The sequence below is a fragment of the Cupressus sempervirens genome, chromosome 10 (genome assembly GCF_028749045.1).
Source record: "Cupressus sempervirens isolate cs-2001-9-10 chromosome 10, ASM2874904v1, whole genome shotgun sequence".
Taxonomy (NCBI): domain Eukaryota; kingdom Viridiplantae; phylum Streptophyta; class Pinopsida; order Cupressales; family Cupressaceae; genus Cupressus; species Cupressus sempervirens.
The window spans coordinates 716,487,681-716,512,932 of NC_143127.1; the positions used below are offsets into that span (position 1 = coordinate 716,487,681).

The 25,252-nt window shown below is 34.9% G+C and overlaps 1 protein-coding gene across 2 annotated transcripts in view; it reads right to left on the minus strand.

The window, feature by feature from the left end:
• Positions 1 to 10,817, minus strand: part of LOC149535837 (uncharacterized) — a 93,827-nt gene extending 83,010 nt beyond the window's left edge. The window contains exons 1-2 of one of the 2 annotated variants that reach the window (XM_089805788.1): positions 10,612 to 10,817; positions 9,346 to 9,468 (exon numbers count right to left, since the gene is read on the minus strand). In XM_089805788.1, coding sequence (XP_089661914.1) covers positions 9,346 to 9,468; positions 10,612 to 10,703 — 215 coding nt within the window. In that variant the 5' untranslated portion in view covers positions 10,704 to 10,817. The remainder of the gene's footprint in view (positions 1 to 9,345; positions 9,469 to 10,611) is intronic. The other variant, XM_089805789.1, reaches the window with a different exon arrangement.
• Positions 10,818 to 25,252: the final 14,435 nt, after the last annotated feature.

Sequence of the window (25,252 nt, forward strand, 5' to 3'; positions counted from 1 at the left end):
CGAGACATTATGTACTGTAAGATGATCGGTTGCAACTAGCTGTGTTGTTTGCTTGCCTTTCTTTTTACTTGCTCCTGTGCTTGTGCCTCGTGCAACACGCACTCCTGACGGCAAGGTTTTAACGTTTCTATTCATGGTTGCAGTCGTTGTTGTATCTTCCTCCAACTGCTTTTTCCAAGCCCTCTTTCTGGCTAACTGCATAACTGTCACATCCCTTGTCTTTTTGTGTATAGAAGACAAAAAAGAGTTAGGACAGTTGCAATTTACCTCAAGGCAATGATGGTATGGTAGCTATTAACCAATTCACATTCGCTTCTTTAATTGTTGTGGCTATACAGATGCAATGCTTCTCTCCTCTTGAGACTATACAGCTGCACTTCTTCTCTTCTACCAATAAGTGTACAGATAATATAGCTTCCTCTTGACCATACCATCAAGTTGTTTCTACTATGTTGTTTCCAATCGTATGACATTTTCTCCTTGCCTACAACTTTCTTTGTGTTGGGTCATACAATGTACGATGACAACTTCTGGTTTGTTCGTGACGGTCGTGCGGCTTTCTCTTGTGCTCCTTTGTGGCCATACGGTGGTGTTGACCTCCTTCCCTTTGTTGTACAATGGTCACTTTCCCTATCTCCGTACGGTGCGGAATGTGCTCCCTTCCTAAAACTTCCTTGTTCTATGGCCGTACAATGTCTTTGAAACAACTAGACGTCTGTATGGTGTCCCATCTCCTTTACCTTGCCTACATAAGAAACTCCTCTTCCTACCGTACAATATTATCTCTTGTATGGTGTGAATGGTTACTGGAAACCCTTTATCGTTCTAGCCGTAGGGTATAACATTAGCTCCTGTGTAACATTTTATTCTTGGTTGTACGGTGATTACATTTCATCCTTAACTGTATGGTGATTACTTGACCGTACGTGGTTGCTTTCCTCTGACAGCCCCCTTATGCTTCACAAGTCGTACGATGCTTATTTGTCACTTGATGCTCAAGAAGGTCGTATGGTGGCCCCTCTAGTTGCTTCTGGCCATACGGTAGTGTGAGTATATGAATGCCAAGCCGTACTTTATATCCACCTAATCTTCCTATTACTCAACTATAATAATATTTACGTATATTACTATTCTTCCGTCTATTTTTTTTATTTTCTTATACTTATCTATATATATTACTATTATTTATTATATTTATATATATTATACTGTCTCTGAATTGCTCATCCGCAGAGGCACGTTATTTCTTTCATGATAGACTTTCTACTTCGACCCATTCACTGCATCGAGCACTTTCTTCTCGTCGATCGTTCATAGTTGTATTGCTCCATTATCGCCAACTTCGCGAATTTTATATGGCCCAACCCATTTCACCTTAAGTTTTCCTAGTTTGATTTTGTTGTGCCCATTGTACTTTAATACTAGTTGGCCTCATTGAAACTTGTTCAACTTCAAGTGCTTGTCATGCCATGCCTTACACCTGTACTGTGTAACCTCAGTGGCCCATTGTGCCCGCAGTCGTCGCTCGTCAAGTTTATTTAAATTATACAATCTTTCCCTCAGACTATCCATATCTCCTAGTTTGTTTTTGATCGCAATCCTTAAACTTAGTACCATGAATTCCATCGGTACCACGGCTTCCTGTCCATACATCAACTGAAATGGAGTGTCCTGTGGTTACCTTGTATGAAGTACAGTACGCCCATAACGCCGATGGTAGCTTTTCTTCCCATTCCTTTCCTTCGAGTGCGCAAGATTTATAAATTACTTTGACTAAGATTTTATTTGTAGCCTTTGCTTGTCCGTTTGCTATTGGATAGTACGAGCTCGATAAGGAATGGTATATCTTGAACTCTGTGGCCAGTAGCCGAATGACGTGATTGACAAAATGTCCCTCATGGTTGCTTGTCAACTGTAGCGAGATTCCGTACCTTGTGATGATTTGCTCGTAAATGAATTTCGTTGTGCTTACTGCAAAGTTGTCTAGTAAGGCCCACGCTTCTACCCACTTGGTAACGTACTCTATCACTACCACAATGTACCTACATCTCCTAGTTTTACTTACCTTGAGGGGTTCAACAAAGTCCAACCCCCATCGTTCAAATAATTCCTGTGCATGTGAAGGGTTCAAAGGCATGAAATCCCTCTTCAATGGTTTCCTAGCTCTCTGACATGTATCGAAATCCCTCTTGGTGGCGTCATTGTGCACGGTTGGCCATCATAACCCTGCCAAAAGTATCTTTCGCGCAATTGTATCTGGCCCCATGTGTCCTCCTACTAGTTCATGTGGTTCCTTCAACACCTTTGGTATTTCCTCTTCTAAAATGCACCGTCATAGAATCTAGTCAAGTCCCATCTTATACATCAACTCGTTAATCAACTGAAACACTCGACTCCTCAGTACCAATTTCATCCTCTCATTCAGCGACATTTCCCTTGGAAATTTTTCTGTCAAAAGATATTCCCCGATACTTGCATACCAGGATGGTACTATGGCAATCTGGAATAGCTGTGTGTCAGGAAAATCATTGTTGACTCCCTCCGGTGGTTCTTCTAATTTGATCCTTAATAAATGGCCCACACTTACATAGCTTTTTCTAGGCCATACCACGATTTTGAATGTGAACTCCTATAACAGTAATAGCCATCATCCATCCCTAGATGATTGGTTTGTTCATGAGATATTACAATGCCTAATGATCCACATAAAATACGAATGGAGTCGCCAGTAGATAATGTCTAAATTTGCGTATGGCGTATACTATTCCAAGTGCCTCTCGTTCTATTGTACTATAATTCTTCTCCCCTTTAGATAGTAGCCTACTCGCAAAGTACACTGGATGATCCAATCCATGGTCACCCGTCTATGCCAATGTTGCTCCAGTTGCGTAGTTTGATGCGTCGACATGGACATGGAACTCCTTATCCCAGTTTGAATAAGCCAAGATAGGTGCTGCAGTTAATCTTGTTTTCAGTCCTTCGAAAGCTTCATTCTGTTCCGCTTCCCATTTGTAGGGTTCTCCCTTGCAGGTTAGTTTATCAAGCAGGTAGGATATTTTATAAAAGCCCTTAATAAACCTTCGGTAATATCTAATATGTCTGAGGAACGATTTTACCTCTGTTACATTCGTTGACACTGGCATTTCCAAGATTACCCAAACTTTGTCATGGTCTGTCTTTAATCTTGCTTTGCATACTATGTGCCCTAATAGCTTCTCCTACAGTACCATGAATCTGCACTTCTTCGGATTCAATGTCAATCTCGCCTACATCTTTCCATGCATTCTCTGAGTGTGGTCATATGCTTGTCCTTCGCACTAAAAATTGACCAATCATCCAAAAATGCCTTGAAATTCTTGACTAACATCTTATCAAATATGTCCAAGATAATTCTCTGAATGTTGCCAGAGCATTACACAGTCCGAACGGCATCCATTGTAGGCATATACTCCATCTTTAACTATGAAGGTTGTTTTTAAGCCTATCTTCTTCTGCAATGGATATCTGGTCGTATCCAGAGAATCCATCCATAAATGAATAGATTTGTGCCCCACAACTTCCTCCAAAATACTATCGATGAATGGTATAGAGAACGGATCTTTGATCGCTATTGCATTCAAGCACCGAAAGTCCACACATATCGTTATCTGAGTGGTGTCCTTCTTCAGAGATATCACAATCGGAGTTACCCACTCACTCATCTGCACCATGAAAATAATGCCTGCTTCAAGCATTCGATTAATCTTGTCAATTACCTGTGCAGCATAATTTTTGTTCATCCGATACGGCCACTTCTGTACGAGTACTACTCCCATCAGTGGTATCCGACGGACGCATAATTCTAGCGGTACCCCTTTCAAGTCCTTATATGTCCATGCAAACACATCTTTATATTCCATAAATATTTTAAATGTTGTAGCTTTCAGGACTGGATTCCAGTCACCTCCCACAAATATATTCTTCGGGTTAGCTTCATCCCCTAAATTCATTGTCTGTAGGTTCTTCATATTTAATAGGTTTGTCTTCACTAAACGTATGCACAGGTGTTTCATCTATCTATGCTTCTCCTTCCTTCACTTCTCTATACTCCTTCAAAAATTCATTCTCTTCTTTTTCCATTCTCGACCCCTAACATGTTACAACTCCGAAAGAGCTCGTAGTCCTCCATCTGCCAATAAAGTAGGTCGTTCACCAAGTCCAGATCGTTGTTGTTAGACCCTTCTTCCAATCTCAATATTCTCTCTTCGTCAAGTTCCATTGTTTTCTTCCCCTCGTCGTCTTCTCTGCCTTCGCCTTCGGAATCCAATGATGCTGCCTCCTCTCCTACCATCTATGTGTGTAGGTCGATTACAAATCTCCAACCTCCACCTTCCATGGACAGAGTGTTTTGTTTCCAATCATGTTTCACCTTCACCTGTACCAGCCAGCCCCATCTGAGGATGGCATCATGCCCTTTTCTTTTTAATGGTATGACCATGAAATCCAATAAGAATGGTTGTGTCTCGATGGTTACAAGTTGCGCCATCAGGGTCCCTAAAGGCTTGATCCCATGCTGATCGACAGTGAGTAGTTGAAATGTAGCTAGCCACAACATAGGTTGCCCCAACTTCTTTCATGTATCTTTTGGTAGTACATTCACTTTTGATCCGCCATCTACGATTGTGTCCGTGAGGATGGTTCCCAAGATACCCATCTCTACTACTATAGGATGTCTTCCCATAATGAGTGCCAGTAGCATTGGGTCTGTTGGAGTCGTTCTGCTACCATCTTTTTTTGTCTCTTCCATCGCTTTTGGGAGTGGTGTCATGTTCAATTTTGCAATTTGTAGCTATGGCATTGTAAGAAAAAGGTCATTCAGTTTCACAGGAACTTCCATTTGCATTACCTGTCGCATAATATTTTGTTCTGCCAGGTTCCTCTTGGAGTTGTCGGCAGTGTCTTTAGTTTGTGATTTTCGGCTTCCATTTGTTTTTCTAATTCCACTCGCGCTTGTTGCAACCTTTTCTTTTCCTCTTCTGCATCTAGATGCATTGCCTTCTTTGCTTGCTCGTGAATGATGGCTAATGTCTCCTCCTCACATGTTTCTATACTTAATAAGTTCACCCCTTGCTTAAGGCGTTTCGAATCCTCATGGTCTCCCAGACCACACCATCTGCAAATCAGTTGCGGTGTTTCCTTCGTGGTAGTCTCTAGCGATGTGTCCCCAGGGGTTGCACGCATGACATTGTATCATCGACCGTCCACTCGAGTCGTACTGTATTCAAATTCGGCCCCCATTATTGTTATTATTATTGTTACCACCCCATCTATGCCAGTTATTGTTACGGTACCCTCTTGAGGTTGCGTCATTGTTCGTATTCGTTCCTACTCCTGAGGTGGACTTTCCTGTGTTAGCAATACTTCTTGGTGTCCCTTTGTCTTCATATTGAACGGGCATTCCTTGGTGGTATGTCCCGCAATTTGGCAAATATTGTCAAATTGTTTCTTCGGGAAGGAGCCCTTTGTGTGGCCCTCCTTACAATCTATAAACTACAGTTCCCCTCCTTTCGCTAAATCAGGATTCTTGTTCAGATTGTTGAACTCCTTCATCATCCATAACATGTCCTTCTACAATACTCGAACCTTCTTACTTGACTCTTCCTCGTTGTTGTTGCTTTCAGAAGATGAATTGTCTGAGTCCGGCAATTTGTTTTTCTTCTTTTTGCTTGTTTTCTACTCACTCTCCAAATCCATCGCTTGATTATATGCATCTACTTATGACATTGGAGGTACAATTTTCATCTTTTTCTTTAATGTTGGTCGTAGCCCTTCAACAAACCACCTTTTCTTTAACACGTCAGCTGGTTAGCTTTCTATTTTCCCCACCAGCTCCTTTAGCCTTCTTGCATATACACAGATTGTTTCGTTCTTTCCCTATTTCGTACTATATATTTCCGCTACTATTTTGTTATCATCCCTCAGTAGTTGGAATTCTGTTATGAATTATTTTTTGACGTTTGGCCATGTAGTCAACTTTTGCGAATCGGCATCCGCAAACGAATCAATCGCTACACCCTGTAGGGTCGCCGGAAATTGTCGGACCTAGTCATCCTAGTCTGTTACACGGTCCAACATGTTTTGCATGTTTTACAGTGTCTAACTAGATCGGTTGTCGCATCGCCATTAAACTTTGGTAATTTTTCACCATCCAAAATGTTTCGCATGTTTTACAATGTCTAACTAGATCGATCGTCACATCACCATTAAACTTTGGTAATTTTTCCTTGGGTCCTGCCATTGTTAATTTCTTTTGAATCTGTGGTACTTGTTGCGTACCTGCATTGTTCTATGTACCCACATTGTTTTGAGTACCCACGTTATTCTAGGTAGTCGCGTTGTTTTGCACAACCGCACTACTTCGGACAACCATACTGTGGACAACCGCATTGTTCGGTGTGAAGAGATCTTCTTCAAGCAAAGTTATTCGATTCTCTACTTGTATCCGTTCATCAGGTGTATCGGGAATGAAGATTTCACCCCACGCTCGTGCTCCTCCAGCACTTCAAGTCGTACAGGTTCCTTCTCTTCCGTTTGAATTCTCTACCCTTGGCATATATAAGTTTAAGAACTCCTCCCTTGTCTCTTCCACTAGTGTCAATCTCTGTTGCGTTTCCTCAAGCAAGTCCTTGGCACTCCTCGGTTTGCTAGGTGACTGCACTCCCTCCGTCAGTGCTCCTTCACCCCCTCGATGTCCATTGGTAAGCTGCTGCAACTTTTGTTTGCGCTCCACTTGTTGTGTTAAAATTAATGCTTCCCGTGTTGTGCGTATATCATCCTTCTCTTTTATTCTATTCCTATCTTTATTGAGCAAATTCGGCATTAATCTTCATAACACTTCTTGTATACCATATTCGACTGGCAATGGCGCCCTCTCTTCGTGACTATAAGCCCCCTTTCTAGCTATGTCGCTTAATTTATCTATTTCTTATTTTTTATCAAATCATCATTTTATTATTTATTTGATTATAACCTATGGTTTGGCCACCTTATCCTAAGTCTTTATTTAATTAAAAGAACTTGCTCCCTTTTAATTAAATAAAAAATCCCCTTTATTCTATGAGCACATTAAAATCACTTTTCTAAAAATAAAAAATAAAAAGAAGAGATAATTCTCCTACTTGGATTAAATTTATTTTAATTTATATATTGTCTCATGAGACCACCTTAATTAAAGTGCCTTCAATTTTGTCTTATCCTTAATCACTTCTTTTCCAAGGTGGATCTATTTGGATTTAATTTAATTTAATTCACATCCTCTTCTTTATCTTAATTACAGTGAAATTAATCTCAACCACATATTATTTTGCCTCTTAAACACATCCATTGATTTTGCCTCTTAAGAGATGCATGTACATGGATCAACTAAAACTTATTCTCCACCCTTGATTAGACCTCTTTTGCCTCTTAATCACAACCGTCCAATTTCTTTAAAAGGGGGCTATCTCCTCACTCTCTCATATCTCGCTGACTTATGCCATTGTCATGTTGCAGGTTTTTATATAGCTTTTAGAGTACTTGGAGCACTTATCACTCTCTTGTTATTGTTGCATTGTTGGAGCATCTCGCATCTCATCATAGCATAGCTCTTGTTTTTTTAGCTTAGATTTTTACTTTCTTGCTAGTAGATTAGACTTTTCTTTCCTTGCATTACATATCTCATTACAAACTATTTTGCATCTCATTTAGCTTGCATCTCCATTTGAATCTTCCATTTTATGGTGTACCTTGCAAGGGTTTTCTTAAGCTAGATTCATTTGAGAGTCATCATCTCATATCTCTTGCACATCATAGATAGGAAGCTATAAGCCACCTCTTAAGATGCTCTCTTTCATGGGTATTGCCAAGTGGAATGGTTTATAGAAGTGTGTCCACATTTTTCACACACACAGATACCTCCTACAGCTACCAAACTTCAATAGGAACATCTTATAATATTGACGATATACACAATCAACTGGAGAACATTGATTGCAAGATGGAAGAGGAGGACATGATGGAGATTACGCTCAAAAGTCTACCATAGTCTTATGAACACTTTATTGAGATGCTCAATGTTACCTCCACTAATGTTAACTTAAAGTTTGATGAGTTCTACAATAAGCTATTGCTGCAAGCTAGGTGGAGACAGCAGATTGCTAGCACCAATGACATTGTCAGAGAGGACAGGCATTTACCACCACAGATAAAGGCAAATTCGTGTCCACTTGGCAAAAAGGACAACATACATCTGAGGAGGGATCCAAGAAGAATATTACCAATTACTATTGCGAGAAGCTTGGTCAAGTATCTGCAGAAAGCAGTTGACTGACCAAAAGTCCAACTAGAAAAGATTCTTAGCAGCAGGCTCATGTAGCGAAGCATTCTGAGGAGTCACCCATCTATATGTGGACAGTTTTGTCTTCTGTCAAGGTAGGTAGTAAAATGACCATTAAGGGACGGTAATATTAAATAAAGTAATTAATGTTACATTTAATGGTCATTTAGGAGTATTTAGTTTATTAGGTAATTTCATTTTCTCAGTTAGATAGCTTAGAATATTTCCTATTAGTTTTTTAAAATGTTTCTTTTTTTGCTCTTAGTTATTAATCTATATGACAAGACTACGTCTCCATTTCTAACCACTCAATTATGAATGATGAAATTTTGTAACAGTCTTTGCATCTATAGGCCTTGTATTTATTTCAGATATAAAAAATAAAGGCTTTGAAAGCTCTAAAAAAGTATATAAATAAAGAAATTCTCAGATACCTGCAAAGCATATCCATTGTTAAAGTAAACAAATTGGCACAATGATCAAGCAAATTAAATACTACTAGAACTCTAGATTTTCACTTTAATTCAAGGAAGTCAAGAAACTAGGTCGGGAACAGGTGAAATGGCATGTTTCTCCTCTGTTCTTAGATAATAATGTTAACTAAAGCTTTAATCTACTTAGACCACTTTAGAAGGTTTCCTTTAAAATAGGGTTAGTTTTACCATAAAGCTGTCTTTAATGACTTGACTATGACTCGCCCATTTATCTATTTTTGCTGGTTTGGTTTTAAAAAAAAATTGGGTTATTGGTATTCTATTCTTCACTGTTGCTATTGAAACATGCTCTGTTTTTTGGTCCCATTGACTACTGTGATCATTTATAGATATTCGTTTTATTTAATTCTTTCTAAAAGCGCTGTGAAAAGGAGTATAATAGAGACGTTATACATCTTATTTAGCATTTTGTCATAGCCTTCTATACTAGAATAGCACTACTCAAAAATATTTTAACCATATTAAACTTGAGAACACGGAGATGAGGTCAGAGAATACCAGAATGCTTCTTCTGTCAAGGAACCTGGATGCTTGCTATAAAATTTTCTGATATATTTATCTTCAGGAAGTACAACTCTTGGTGCTTTCCCTGCAGGACGAGAGAAAACTACAGGAGGTGCCCTGCATTGTAAACACAAAATAATAAAATTCCTGGCAATCAGAATCTTGAAATGACACAAAGCATACTTGGGGAACAAATATAATGTCAAACTTATTTTCTTTGTTAGACACAGGAATATTGAGTCAAATATTCAACCTCGGCACTGAAAACCTATAGACAACAAGCTTCCTCCTATACTTTGAATATTTATGTATAAGCAACTACCTTTATACATGTAAATGAATACTAAAATTCTCTGACTGACATGGGATATCTGAACAATGCCACAATTTAGGAAACCATTTACAGCAAGTAAACCCTTGACATTATGTTTTAAACATAAATCAAACCCTACCATGAGGAATTCAGTGTAGACTATGATCGTAGAATATGGCAAACACTAAAAGTATAGGAAACCTGATATGTTTCTGATTAAAACTTAATTGATTTCTGATAAATTCGAGAACAATATCACACTTAATGTCAATAATTTTACAAAAAAATTGCATTCTCTTGGTAGGATATTTTGATATCTATAGATAGGTAAATCCAAGCCAAAAATAAACACTAAATAGTATGTTTTATGCTCAGATCAAAACATGTGTGCTGGGTAAGGTGAGCTCTGCTCATTTATTATGAAACACTAAATGTTAGGGGACACCCCCGTAATTCCGAAAGGACTAAGCCTACATTTGAACTAATTACCATAAATTTACAACAAAATTCCACTCCTAAGGTAGAATGTATGGATTAAAAACATATCAAAAGTAAAACGATATTGATAAGAGAGACCTGAATAATTAAGTTTTGAGCTCACAACCGGTATTGTAATGAATTAAATTAGGTGGACTTCCGATTATATAGAAATGCAAAGTGCAAGCACTAAATTCACAGTAAACCCACGTTTGATCAGATTCAGTCCGTATTTACATCGAATACAATAGTTTTACAGCTAATTCGAATGCGAAATTGCATTTTCGAAGGAGGAAGAGATTTTTTTTGCTTAAATTTGAGATAAAAACGCCAATGCCAATATTTTTAGCGAATCCAATTCAGTCGACTCAGGTTGAACGTATGCTTATGCTTAGTGTCATTTATGTTGAACGAGAATGTAGGAAAAAATTAGAAAGAGAAATAGCGTAGGAGAAGATTGCAGAAAATACTCTTCCATTGCTTTAAGCCAGGTGGGTTTGGTATAGGCGAAACCTTTGACGAGTTTTCTCGTCTTGCCAGGCAGGTCGTTTCTAAACGCCATTACTGATTTGCCAAAATTGCAATGAATGAATGTTTTTAATTAAGTCTATGACACTAAGTTTCCGAATTCTTTTCCATTTCTAATATTTTGGTACGATCTCAACTAAAAAATCAACAATCAACCTGTTTTATCTTATTCCCTTCAAATAAGCTATGCATGTTGTCTAATGATATCATGGAGAGATTGGATGTTGTCGTATGTTGCACATTTTGAAAGAAAATGTCATACCATTTCAACTATTTCAGGGCTGCAAAATATGAAAATTTTGTGCTCCCAAGTCTCTTTGGGCCTCTTCCATCTTTCCGCACCTGAAGTGATGAGATCTCATCCTCATTGTGCCACTAATAACCTTGCATTTTCTTTAATAGCAGCCCCAAGGTACACTTTTTCACCAAGTTCCTCGGTTAGATTAAATTTTTTAATATAATATGTTTTCTTAGCTGTGTTCTCTAGGTAGATTGTGTTACAATTTTTGCATCAACGTTTCGGATCACTTTTTTCCTTCAACTCTCTCATCTTGATGATGGATCACTTTTTTCCTTCAGCTCTCTCATCCTGATGATGGATTACAGAGTGTGATCTGAAACGTTGATGCAAAAATTGTAACACAATCTACCCAAAAAACACAGCTAAAAATTCTAATGGATTGTGGAAAACTACTATCTACAATAATAGGTTTTTTTTTTACTCATATTATTGTTCTACATGGCATTGTGAAACTTTCCTTTGACAAACTTTCTTATGTCTGTATTTGTATTTGGGCAATCTTGTAACTTGATGTTTCATTTAGCCAACCATTTAATATTTTGCTTCATCCATGTTTTTGACCAACGATAATCCTGCATGTTTTCAATCTTCTTCAAGTAACCAAACAACCAGATTACCATTGAAGCCTTTAACGAAAAAGCCTCAATGTCAACCAAAAGAATTTCATAAGGCACAGAACTCTTGACTTTGAGATAACTTGTTTCTGAATTCTTTCTATTTGTCTCCACCCCAATTTTGACACACTGCCCCCCCCACCTTGCAACCATAAAAAACCACTGGTGTGACCAACAAAACAAAGAGAGTCTTCTTGGTTTTTCAGTCCTATAGTTTCGCTATCCTGCATCTATTCTAGAGTAAAAATGAAGCTTTCTAACCCCCTTGAATCCTTTTCGCTCTACAAGTCTCCCAGCTAAGTTTATAATGGAAATCAATCCCAATATATTTGTATTCTTTCACAATGTCCAGTGGTTTGCCTTCAAACAAGAATGTGATATGATTTTACTTTCTCCTTAAAAAGAAATTAGGACTTTGGTTTTAGTAATATTCACCTACATCCCAACTTCTTGATAGAATTTCTCTAAGGCCTCTAAATGATCTCGTAGCCCTTGCGTCATTTTTTATATCAAAATAAGATCATCAACATACAGAAGAAACTTCACTACATAACCTACCAGGTGAACACTCTCCCCCTCAAATTTATCTAACAAGCTTCTAGATTATTGATGTACAACCCAAACAAGGTAGGAGATAAAGGGCATCCTTGTTTAACACCAGTGTCACTCCCAAAACATTATGACATTCCATCACTAGTTCTGATTTTGGCTCTAACTCTATCATATAATCTAGGCACTGTCACTTTATACTCATCTGGAATCCCAAAATCTTTCATTTTATTCCATAACTTGTCTCTAGGCATCGTGTCAAAAGCTTTCTTGAAGTTTACAAAATAGCAATAGGCTTCTTCTCCCTGTTTGTCCCACATTTTCTCTATTATGTGTCAAAGAGTGATGCAATGATCAGTTGTGAAGTGTTTGGATCTAAAACTAACTTGCCCTCTTGCTCTCTTACCTTCCTTTTCTGCCTATTTGTTGATCTAACGTTCTACCATGCTGCCAAAAAGTTTTTCCAAAAGTGGGTTAACCATAATAGTGTGGTAATTTGATGGATTGTTGATATCTCCACTCTTAAAGAGGGGGATGACCACACTAGTTGTCTAGTCTGATGGGAAACCCTCACAAGCAACACGATTGAAGATATCCCTTATATGAGATGCAAAGATTTTCACTCCCCATTTTAAAAATTCAGCTTGCAACCCATTGATATCCCTAACTTTACCATTTACTAGATTCTTTATCCCTATTTTGATATCCTCAACTATGAAGATTTCCTTCATTGTATTCACAAAAGGAGGGGTGTTCTCCTCTTCTAGGTGCTCATAAAGTAGCTTAACATACTCAAGCCATTGAGCATCCATAATGTTGTTATTTATTTGTTTTTTTCTCCTACTACAACTCTCTCCAAAACTTCTTGGGGTCATGTTTTCTAAGGGATATTAACTTTTGCCTTCTAGCTATGACATACTCATCTTTCTTTGTGTGAATAATTTTTTTATACCATTTCTTATGTTCTTTGTTTGTTTTGTTCCCTTTCATAGATGTCTTCATTGCTTTACATTCTTCATCATATCATGGGTTAGCTAGAAAAGTATTAGTAGCGCTCTTTTTGTTTTTTGATCTTTTACAAATGTCTAGAGCCTTATGTATACTAGAGGTCAACATGCTGCTATGAATTGGTTCACATTTCTCATTGAAATTGTCATCCACCAAAAGATTATTACTTTCACGGAGTTGTTGCTCCAACACTGCCTTGAAAATAACTTTGTTCTCTTGATTTAAAATGATATTGCCTTTGCCTTTGTTGACTATTGTCTTTTGTGCATGAGAGTCATGTTTATATTATGGGTTGTATGAATAAAGAAGAAATCAATGATGCTAGAGGATACAATAATTTTGGAGAGGAATTGATTTCCCTATGTAGCACTTTTGATTTAATAATTTGCAATGGAGTGGCTAGATGGTCAAAATTGGTCATTTTCACTTGTAACACCTACAATGGTGCTAGCATGGTGGATTATGTTATTTGTTCGCATAATTTATATGATAGTATCAAGGAAGTGGCAATTGGAGAACATATATGGGATCTTAATTCAAATCATAGATTGTTGCACATTACTTTGAAGTGGGCAAGAACAGGGCAACCAGAGACAAAAAGTCATTGCTCTTTTTAGTCACCTTCATAGGGCAAAATTTTGTTGACTCAAGAGAATAGGGACATATTTAGGACTATTCTTGAAAGGTTATATACGGCAGAGGGCAAACACATGCATGATATTACTAGCCAATCTTTATTAAATCTCATTTATATGGCTCTCTCCAAGTGCAAAAGATCTAAGCAAAGAAAATCTGAAACTAACTATTTTCCAACAAATGCCTGGTTTGATCAAGAATGCAAAGTGGCTAGGAGAAAGCTAAGGGAATCCAATAAAACTAGCCTTGACATTAAAGTTTACAAGAATATCCTAAAGAAGAAAAATTTTGATTTCATGCTCACAAGGAGAGAAGAGTTAATCTTTCTTAGCAAAAATAACCCCAAACTTTTTTGGAGAACACTTCAGCCAAGAAAGAAACAAACTAAAAATAGTATCACTGTCACTCAATGGTTTGAGTATGCCAAACAACTTCACGAGAAGGATGATGGTGTGGACTCACCACCTTTGGTCAACAACACAGAAGACCTTTTTACTATGCAAGAGGTGGATAGGGGTATTAAGAAGTTAGGTACTGGTAAGGCAAAAGACATGGAGGAACTTCAAGCGAAGTATCTCAAGTAGGGCACGAAAACTCTTTCACCTCTCATTACAAGAATCTTCAACAATATCAGCCAACACGGAATTCCTAGTGATTGGACAATTAGCCTCACTATACCTCTACACAACAACGATGAGGTTAATAACCTGTCTAATTATAGGACCATAATGATCAACCCTCTATTTGCAAAACTTTTTAGCAACTTGATAGAAAACAAAATTAGCAAATGGGTGGGAGAGAATCATAAACACGCATGTGGTCAAGTAGGTTTCAAGCCAAAGCACTCGATTGTGGATCATAGCATCACCTTGAGGCACATTATCAAAAAAGCATGGGAGAGAAAAGACAAGGTTTTTTGTTGCTTTGTTGACCTTAAAAGGCTTTTGACATTGTCCCTAGGGACAAGCCATGGGCTAGGATTGAAGAATTGGGTATCCCTACAAATCTTAGGGGTTTTATTTGTAAGAATTTGGCTTATGTTAGAATTCACCCAAGACCAAGGAACTCAAACACAAGCACAATAGTAGACCAAAGAGAGTATGATCAAAATGATGATATATTTATTCAATATGCCATATTAAGAGTACACTGGGAGTGCTTGTGTATAAAGGCCTCTGGATAGCTTCTAGAATGCATAGAAGTCAGTAACATGATAAGTCATACAACTAGGCACATGTCCACCACATATGGGTTATCCTTCATTGAGCATAGAAATAATTGTGATGATGTGAGGATAAACCTACAATGGTGTATCACGCAAATCAATGGTGTGGACAACATGTGCTAAATTAGGAGTGTGAATAACTATGTTGTCTACATGACAACTCAATGAATGATGCAAACTCTAGTGTTTAGACACCATGTGCTGAAATAGAGTTGCATACTTCTATGTTGTCAACATGACAACTCATGAGAGTACACAAACTCCTAAGTGTCTCACCTAAATAAATAATAAAATAATGCTATATAATAAAATAATGCATTCACCTAAGTAAACTTAAGTAAGTGTAAATAGTAAATACTTATTTACACCAACACTATTCATAAGATGTATGAAGAAGTTAGAGCTAAAATCAAAACTTCAGAAAGCATCTAAGAGTCTTTTAGGAGTAATGTTGGGGTCAAGCAGGGTTGCCTACTTTCACCAACTTTGTTTGGCATATACATTGACAAACTTGAAGAATGGTTAGACATGCAAACTAGTGAGGGTGTCCAATTAGCTGAGTTTTTGATACGGTTGCTTCTGTATGCGGATGATCTCATTTTGGTTGCCAAATCTGCATGTGGTTTGCAAGAACATTTACTATCGCTCGAGCGCTTTTGCAAAATGGTTGGTATGCAAGTTAATATCAGTAAAACTAAAGTTATGATCTTTTCAAACAACAAAAAATAGCATCAACATAAATTTTATTTTGAGAGTTGTTCTCAAGGAGGTAGCATAATATAAGTACCCAGGGATTGACTTCATGGGATGGTTGTAGAAAGAAAAGGGTTTTGGGAGCTTAGAAGGAACTTTATGTACGATATCCCTGTCAAAATATAAATTAATAATAAATAAACAAGAATAATTTAATTAAAATATATCAAATAATATAATTATACTAAAATATGTTAATCATATAATAATGATAAAATATAAAGATGAATTAGATAGTCAATTATAAATAAGTAAATAAAGGAATAATAATATAATATATGTTATTCAATATCTAACTAACAATATAAAATTAATTAATATGTTATAGTGCTAACATAATTGTTGGAATGTGTAATTTCCCCTCAAATCAAATGTAAAATAATACTAGAGGATTCTAGAAACACCAGCTAGATTACCGAATAGGCTTAGGTAAAATTAATATTTAATTCTATAAAGTTCTAGACATCATTTGTGTAGATAGCTCTAGAATAGTCTATTTGTTCTATGTCCGTTAATTTAGATGTTTTCGGAAACAATCAAAAATACAAAAGATAGATACTTCAAACTAATAGTCGTCCTTCTACAATGTATTGGAAATGGACCCAAGTTGCTTTCCGTATTAATGAATAGAGGATTCAACTAACCATCTATTGAAGACAATGCAAAACCATCAACGAAGTATACCCCTGGCTAGTTTGCAAGCATATTCTGGGCCTGAGTCAAGTAAATGTGGTTGGCTCATTCATTTACCTAATAAAAGGTGGGCAGTATCACAATACATGGACTCCACAGTATTAGATGAGTATTAGACAAGGAAGTGTGAATTCCTTACAGGATATACCACCACCAAATTTTTAAAAATAGTACACATCACCATGAAGAAGATATGATACTGTAAAGAAAAAAGATGACATGGATGGGTGATAACAAAGTGTTAAGGATGTAAACATCGTTTGTAGCATTACATGGGAAAAGATGTGTTCATATTAAGTAAATGATGTCAAGTTTCACAATGGAGAATGGAGTCACCCATAATCTATTGCAAGTTTGATGAAGGCCTTCAACAAAAAGGGTCACAACAGATATGTCGATGAAGACCATCAAAGCATGGAATATGAGCTAAAATACAGACAATAAGAAAAGATAACAAATCTTCCAATTAATTAGGTTAATGATGATTACATAGAATAGTTCGGGAGGAAAGAAGATCACATCCCTTCATACATCATATAGAAATACATAAGCTACAAGTACCACATGAAAAAGATGCCAAGAGGCCAAAAAGGTAGGAAAGAAATAAAATAAGAAATAAAGCTTTGTAAAAAACAAGAAACTCTCCTCTCTAGGATGTCTCATACAAATTGTGGACATAACACTTGAATAGATAATTAAATAGAGGATAAGGCATCAAATAATATAAAGAAGGAGAATTTTATGAACATTTAAAATCATGCAAGACTAAGTGGTTTATCTTAGCATGGAATCTAGCGGTGCTAAATGAAAGTGTGGTATTCTTATTAAGATAAATTTCATACCTTGGAAAAGAACATCACTTGTATGAGGAGATCCATCATTGAGGATCAAATTTAAGACAAATATCAAGTAGATTTAATATGAAAAATGCTAAGTGAAAGTGTGGTATTCTAATTAAGATAAATTTCATACCTTGGAAAAGGACATCACTTCTATGAAGAGATTCATCATTGAGGATCAAATTTAAGACAAATATCAAGTGGATTTAATATGAAAAGAAATGGAATGGAAGGTTATAAGTCTCAGAAAGGGACATTATACAAAATATGTGTGCTGAAATTTACAATGGATATGGAGTGTGCACAGGGGGAGGAGTAAATTGGTCGCATTGGGGCAATAGAATCCCAATATGGATAAAGATCTAAGGGAGCCCCAAGCTCGAGAAGCAATAAATCTACCATCCACATCAAAATTAAACATGTTCCTAGAGGGTAGGGAGCGTGCATAGGGGGAGGAGTAAATCGATCACATTGGGGCAAGAGAATCCCAATATGGATCAAAATTAGAGGGATCCCTAAGCTGAGTGTGTTCAAACTCAAGCAGTAGTAAATCTACCATCCACTATGGAATTATACACCCTATTATAGTACTAGCTATAGAAAAGTTGTTAAAAATATGCATCTTCAAGAACTTTTGATTTCGAGACAAGGGAAAGGAGTATGACATTCACCGCAATCAAACATTTCCTTACATTTCTTTATTTTAAATTCTAAGCAGGGTTCTAACATGTATACTATTTGTCAACATCATGTCTTCATGCCTTAAAATGTTTGCTTCATGTCTTCTTCGTGTCTTCATGCATTCATGTGTCTATGTCGTGTTTGCATCACGTCTTCATGCATTAATGTGTCTACTTTGTGTATTCATTCATATGTTCTTGTACATGCTATTATATACTAACATGTTTATTTTGCAAGTGTTTAACACATATGTAGGAAAGAGAATGAATCCAGACTATGAATTAATGAGGATCAAATCAATTGCTTTGAGGACAAGCAAATTCAAGAGGGGAGGATTGTGATATCCCCATCAAAATATAAATTAATAATAAATAAACAAGAATAATTTAATTACAATATATTAAATAATATAATTATACTAAAATATGTTAATCATATAATAATAATAATATAAAGATGAATTAGAGAATCAATCTTAAATAAGTAAATAGAGGAATAATAATATAATACATGTTATTCAATATTTAACTAACAATATAAAATTAATTAATGTTTCATAATTAATATGTTATAGTACTAACATAATATAAGAATAAATGAAATAATACTATCTATAATTAATCATGAGGAGGTGTAATTAAAGAAGAGATGTGTCCATTTGGAGCAACCACTCCCATGTATTGTATATAAAATGAAACTCAAATTCATTTCAAGGACATATGGAACAAAATATATCATTCGGAACTCAAATTTATCTTATCAAATAAGGATGGAAAATGGGGTCATTACATTATGCTTTGCAAAATAGGTGTTGAGATGTTGAGGTTTGGGATTGGAAAACCAATCAAACTTTGTTCGAGCTTCTTGTGATAGCGGGGGTTGTTTATGGCTGTGAAATATGGGCCAGTAGCATTTCAAACTTACAATGGAGACAAATCAAGATGATACAAAAGCATTGGATCGCTAGCAAGTCCAAAATCAAAAGCACGGTCCCCTATGATATTATGCTTTGTGAAGTGGGAGCTATATCTATTGAGGCTCATGCTATGGCCCACCTCATTAGCTATCTTTAAAAAATTAAAAAGATGGAGGCAACTAGATGGCATAAAGTGGTCTTTGAGGATACTTTGTGTAAACACAAAAGGACTTAGATGCAGCAAAACATAAAATGGATGAGAAAATGGGATATCCATTTCAATGCATGTCTTGCCAACAATAAAGAAATACAAACATTTGTTATGAAGAAATTTCATAAGAGAAACTGGGAAAAGGGGATTGGTAGGAAAAATTCTTACTACATCAGTGAGTTCAACCCCACGTATGACCAATGCTAAAAGGAGTATATAGAGGCTAACATACCTTGGAGAGCTAAGACACTCATTGCACAAATAAGGACCAACTCCTATCAACTTCGATGCAAGACCGGGTGATGGAAGAGACCAAAAGAACTTTGGAAAGAGAGAATTTTCTTGTTTTGCAATCCAAGGAAGGTAGAAACTGAACAATACTTCATTTTGGAATGTGAGGCATACAGGGATAACATGGTCAAATTCGTGGATATCCTATTTGAGAACTCATGGTACAACCTATTCAGCAAAGAGAACATCGAGAAGTTTGGTGGACTTATCATCAACCTTCACAAAAAGTGAACTGAACTAACTAAGTCGGTGTAGGGGTATAGTGTCCCATAGGCTATTTTTCAGCCTCATGGACGTTAAAATATCATCTAATCTAATCTATTCTATAATGGGTTTAAACCTGCAAAATCGAAGCATGTTCATTGAAACACCATTTTAATCGTCCCTCTTGTAGTCAAATTCTAGAAAATAATAGTAATAACTAATAATAATAAATTAGGCAGCATACCAATGTGGGCAGGTGAAAGAAACTAATGTGTGAAATTTAATCATTTTATATTATATTTTTTATGAATAAATATTTCTATTAAATATAAAGTTAAGATGCATTAACTAATGTGCTCAATTAGAATTTTGAATGTTGGTATATTTCCTATCATATTATATTTATTAAGGGATTTTTCGTGGTTTATAACAACTCTAGCGAACTTTGGCCTAGTAGTTAATGTTGGTGTTGGAGTTGTTGTGATGGATGGTCATGGTGCCTCCTTTGATCAAACGCCCTCACAAGTTTGTTGCGAAATTGTTTCACGAGGTTAACCCTCATCTACTATTGTACTTAATATTCAGGAGTTTGATAGCACTTGTAATTGGCTTAAGAAGTATAATTTGTTATGTTGTGTGTAGAACTCCACCTGAAAGCATGTTGAAAGATTGGGTTGTCAAAGCTTGGACTCCTCATGGAGTTCAACTTGATGACGTTCAAAGCCTTACCAAAGGTTTTTTTCAATTTCATTTCTCAAATGCTATGCAGGTCGACGTAGTGTTAAATTGTGGGCCTTCAATAGTTAGGTCTTCTCTATTTGGTTTTCCAGTGTTGGTCTCAAGATTTTACAGTCTCAGATGACAAAAAGCTAAGGGCCTATTTGTTGCGAGAATAGGAATAGGGGAACATGAATAACTATTCTAGAATAGAAAATGGGGCTACATATTTCTGTTTTCTATTTAGTTTAGCCAATATTTGATGGGGAATTTGCGGACCCCAAAACTTATGTTCTCTAAAATAAATAAAAGTGGAATAGGAATAGTATTCCAATAACACCTATTTGGGTGGAATGCAAAACCTCATTTTTGGGCCAAAATTGGAATATGTATTCCTATTTTACTTCATATTCCAATTTCGATTTGGTGCATCCAAATGAAGAATTCAAAATTTTAAGAATTTACATATGCCTATTCCTCTTGTATTCTTGTTGCCAAACGGGCCCTAAGCATCCCAATTTGGGTTGAGTTTTTAGGTCTTCCCTTGTCATGTTGGTCATTCATGCAAGCCATTGCACAAACCCTTATTAAGGTACTATGCAAGGAACATGATCAATTTTTTAATGCTTGCCTCTAGAAGAGGGTTTATGTTGAGGTTGACCTTTCATGCAACCTTAAATAAATGGTTGATATTCAAGTTGGAGCCTACACCTTCACCTAGAAGGTGTTATACCTAAACATGTCTAGCATCTATTATAAAAAATTGGAAGAAAACAATAAATTGAATAGTTAGGGTTTCAAATTTAAATTTGTCATTAAAGCTATGTGATTATCATGAATTTTTCTAAACATACATAAATATTCTTCTTATATCTAAAATGATTTGGCTACAAAATTTACTGAAAAAGTAAAAGATTAATTAAGAGGAAAGCATGTTATAACTAAACTTATACATGCATGTAAAAACAAATATACTAAAAATAGAAAACTAAGTAGATTATGGTTGCATGATTTGAGAGATTAAAGGAATGTGAAATAGTGATTGCATGTTTATCTTTAATTTTATATTTATTTTATATATTTATTTTTTAAAAAAAAAATTTCTAATGATTATTTATTAATTCTAGATTTTTTTTATAATTTTTTTTTTAAAAAATTATTATTATTTATTAATTTTAAAAATTAAATTAATAGTACACATTTAGTTATAAAGTGGATGTTGGTATTAAAGAATCTTTAAGTTTAGTTAAACTATTTTTTTTTTTTTTATTGGTAAGAGGCCGAAGCCAAGATTAATTATTACATGTTGTTATTAATTATTATTTTATCAAGCATGGGTAAATTTGAACCCAAGACCTCTTCAATAAGAGGCTCACAATTTATCGTTGTGTTGTAGGCTCTTGCCTTAGTTAAACTATTAGTTGCATATTAATAATTTTATATTTATTAATGCAAGTGGAAAATTAATAAATATATAATTGTGATTTAGTTATATCTTAAGAGAAGTTAAAATGGACTTTATTATATAATCTTCTAGTTATGAATATGTAATATTATGGGAGAATTTGTAAATAAGTTAATTACAATTATAATTTCAAGTTTAAGTTATCTCTAGTTACATCATGAATTAAAGGAAAAACAAATATTAATATTGGACTTAATATAAGTCAAATTAATATTTTATAAATGAAATTGATATTAATGCTTTCAAATTTCTAGATTTGAAAAACTATACACAATCAAATCCAGAAATTTGAAAGCATTAGCATGGATTGTGAAAATCTAATAGATCTCATTGATATTAATATTTAATCTAATAATATACACTTATATTATTAATTAAATCATTCATTATTTCATATTATTTAAATTAGTAACATGATAGTGTTGAATGATATTTTATATACACAAAGAGTTTTGACATTTAAACACTTGTTGATTTAAATAAGTATATTAACATAACAATTTATGTTAACGTGGATATTCTTACTTTATTTCTAAACACATCCTTATGACCCAAACTAAACAATATAAATTGATGAAATTAAATCATGTGATTGAAAACTATGTGTTTTCTAATATTCTATTTATAGTTTGGTGATATTTATTTTCGTGATAGTTTTTATGGATGGTTTGTTTAGTTAGCCAAGTTAGGATGTGCACTAGATGCATTTTTGAGATTTCTATTATGATTATTTGAATAAATGTTATGATGAAATTTATGATTTGAATTGAGATTTATGTTTTATGAGCTTTATGCTATTGAGCATTTCTGAGAACTTGGGTTTTAAGAACAATGTTATTTTTGGGTTGCCTGTTAAGAAACTGAATTCGATTAATATTACTTTTGTGGTATGGGACACAATTGTGGTTTTTGAGTTTTAGGAAGGTAGTCTAAGTGCATGTCTTTGAGAGTGGTTTGCAATGGGGGTTGGTGCCCAAAATGGCTACCAAGGTAACTTATTGTAAGTTGTGTAACAAGTGATAACATAGTAACTAAAATACTTTCCTCCCTCATGCCTTGAGATAAATTAAAAAGATAAGCTAGAGATTTTTCCTCGTTCATGTCTTGAGTTGTTATATAGACTAGGGATGAGATTGAGATGATACCTTGAGAGGTATGACTAGTCTCCTCGTCTTCATGAGGGTATTCTAGTTCCACATAGAGTCACTAGGGGGCTAGGATCCTGAGAGACTACCAGGGTAACCTTAGAGTTGGCTCATGTGATGACAATCTATAGTATGTAGCCTGAGTCTCCTTCATGATTTTTTTAATATTTGACTCTAGTGGTTTACTTGTTGGATATTACTTTTGATGGTGTATTTATTGTGAGTTGTTACTCATTGATTGAATATCATTTATTATTGACAATTAACTTTTATTAATGAATGATTAGTTATTCATTGGTGGTGTTTTTTATTGTTGGAGTTAGTGATTGGTGGTTTATTTTTATTAATGATAGTTGTTATCTGTTGGTTATTGTGCTTGTGACACTTGACATTGATTTGGAGATGGTTGTATCTTTTTTGTTTTGATATTTGATTTGTACTTGGTATTTGTATGTTGGTTTGGTATGTGGTGTTGGTATTGGAATGAGTGTCCTTCCAAATTCGATTATCTCTTCTTCTTGAGTAGTTTTTATTACCATTGAAGTAAATTTGGCTATCAAAATTTCTTGCATAGGATTATTTTATGATTTGATTATCTATGTGTGAATCACACATTATCTCTCCTACATAGTGGGAGTGGGAGTCTGATTAGGTTACCACGTGATCATGAAGTAGTGTCTTCTGACCATTTGGGTCCCCCTTACATTGTTAGTTGTTGGATGCTCATTGATACAGCGATGTCATTATCATTCTTATTCTTATCTTGGAGACTTCTATTCATTTGATGCATCTATGTATCATGTATTTTGAAATTCTACGAGATATTGTATTGTATATTGATGTACTTGTATCTATTTTCACATACCATGTGAAATGTGTAGTGGATTTTATTATTTATATGTGTTTTCATTATTAGTGGTACTTATGTATTTTCTTGTGAGATGATGTATTCGTTATTTCCTTGTGATCATGACATTGTATTTAAGACTTAAACTAATTCTTATAAACTTCATAACTGTGACTCAACATGAAGGAACCCTTGAGGAATGGAAATTATATTTTTAATTTGCTTATGTGTACTTGATGTGTATGTATATATTGCTTCTGCATTATTGTTACTTTGATGTTGTTTAAACTTATTATAAAATAAAATAAAATAGTTTAGTAAAGTTTGTAACATATTAGTTTTATTTCTTTTGTGTTCCCGAGTAGGGTGTTATACTGATCAAGGTGGTGTAGTTACTCTTCTTTCCCCTCATTTAATTTCTTCTCTTATTTTGCATGGTTCTGACCCCTAGCAGAGAATTGTTTTGATTTTGTTGTCCTTCAACAATCATTCTTTTAGCATAGTTAATGTTTATGCTCCCAATGATGTTGTTGAAAGATCACATTTGTGGCATTGAGTGGTGGATCAACTACCACCAACAACTTAGGTTATGTTTGCAAACTTCAATATGGTTGAGTTGGCTTCTAAAAAATATGAGATTTTGCCATTGTTGTCTATAATTTTGGCTTCACAATTTTGGGGTAACCATACAGAATTTTCTTATAGATTCTTAGGTGTATCCTCTTAGTTTGAATGTATTAATAAAGTATCATAAAGAGAATTTTGTATCCCTAAATTGTACTCTTTGTTGCTCTATATTTCCGTTCTTTTGAAGGTTTCCATCGAGTTGAATCTCAAATTATTTGTTAGTAAGAGCTTTTCTTCTCTAACTACAAATGTTTGATTTTTGGAAAATGTTTGTATCTTTTCTTCATTTTTCTTTGTGTTATATAAATAGTTTTTAGTCTTTTTTTTGCCTTACATGAATAGCCCTTGGTATTCCACTCATTTCGAGCTAACTTAGGTCAAAATCAAAGTTGTTTATCTCAAGTTATAAAGGAAAAAGTAGGATTTTTTAGGACAACTCCATATCTCATTTTAAAAACTTCGTAAAAGTGGGTTTTTTATTGGTAAAAGCATAATGTAAAATTATATTTGATATTTAAAGTGGATTTTGTATTCCATTTTCAAATTTCAAATCATTGTGAGTTGATTTGATAATAGTTTTTAATGTTTTATGAAATTAGTCTATTTCATGTCTATTTTTCAAGTTACTTTATTGAAAACTATAGTTAAATATTGAATTTAATTACATAAGATGTTTTAAATGCATTTAAGTGGGGTTTTTAACATTCATTACATATATCAACATGCAAATCATTATGTGAAAACCCACTTCCAATAAAATAAAGTTCCAGCATTAATTTAAATGGAAATTTTCAATGCAATAATATATTTTAATGTGTTAAGTTGGTTTTTAATATGTATTTGCATTTTTAAAACTTATTA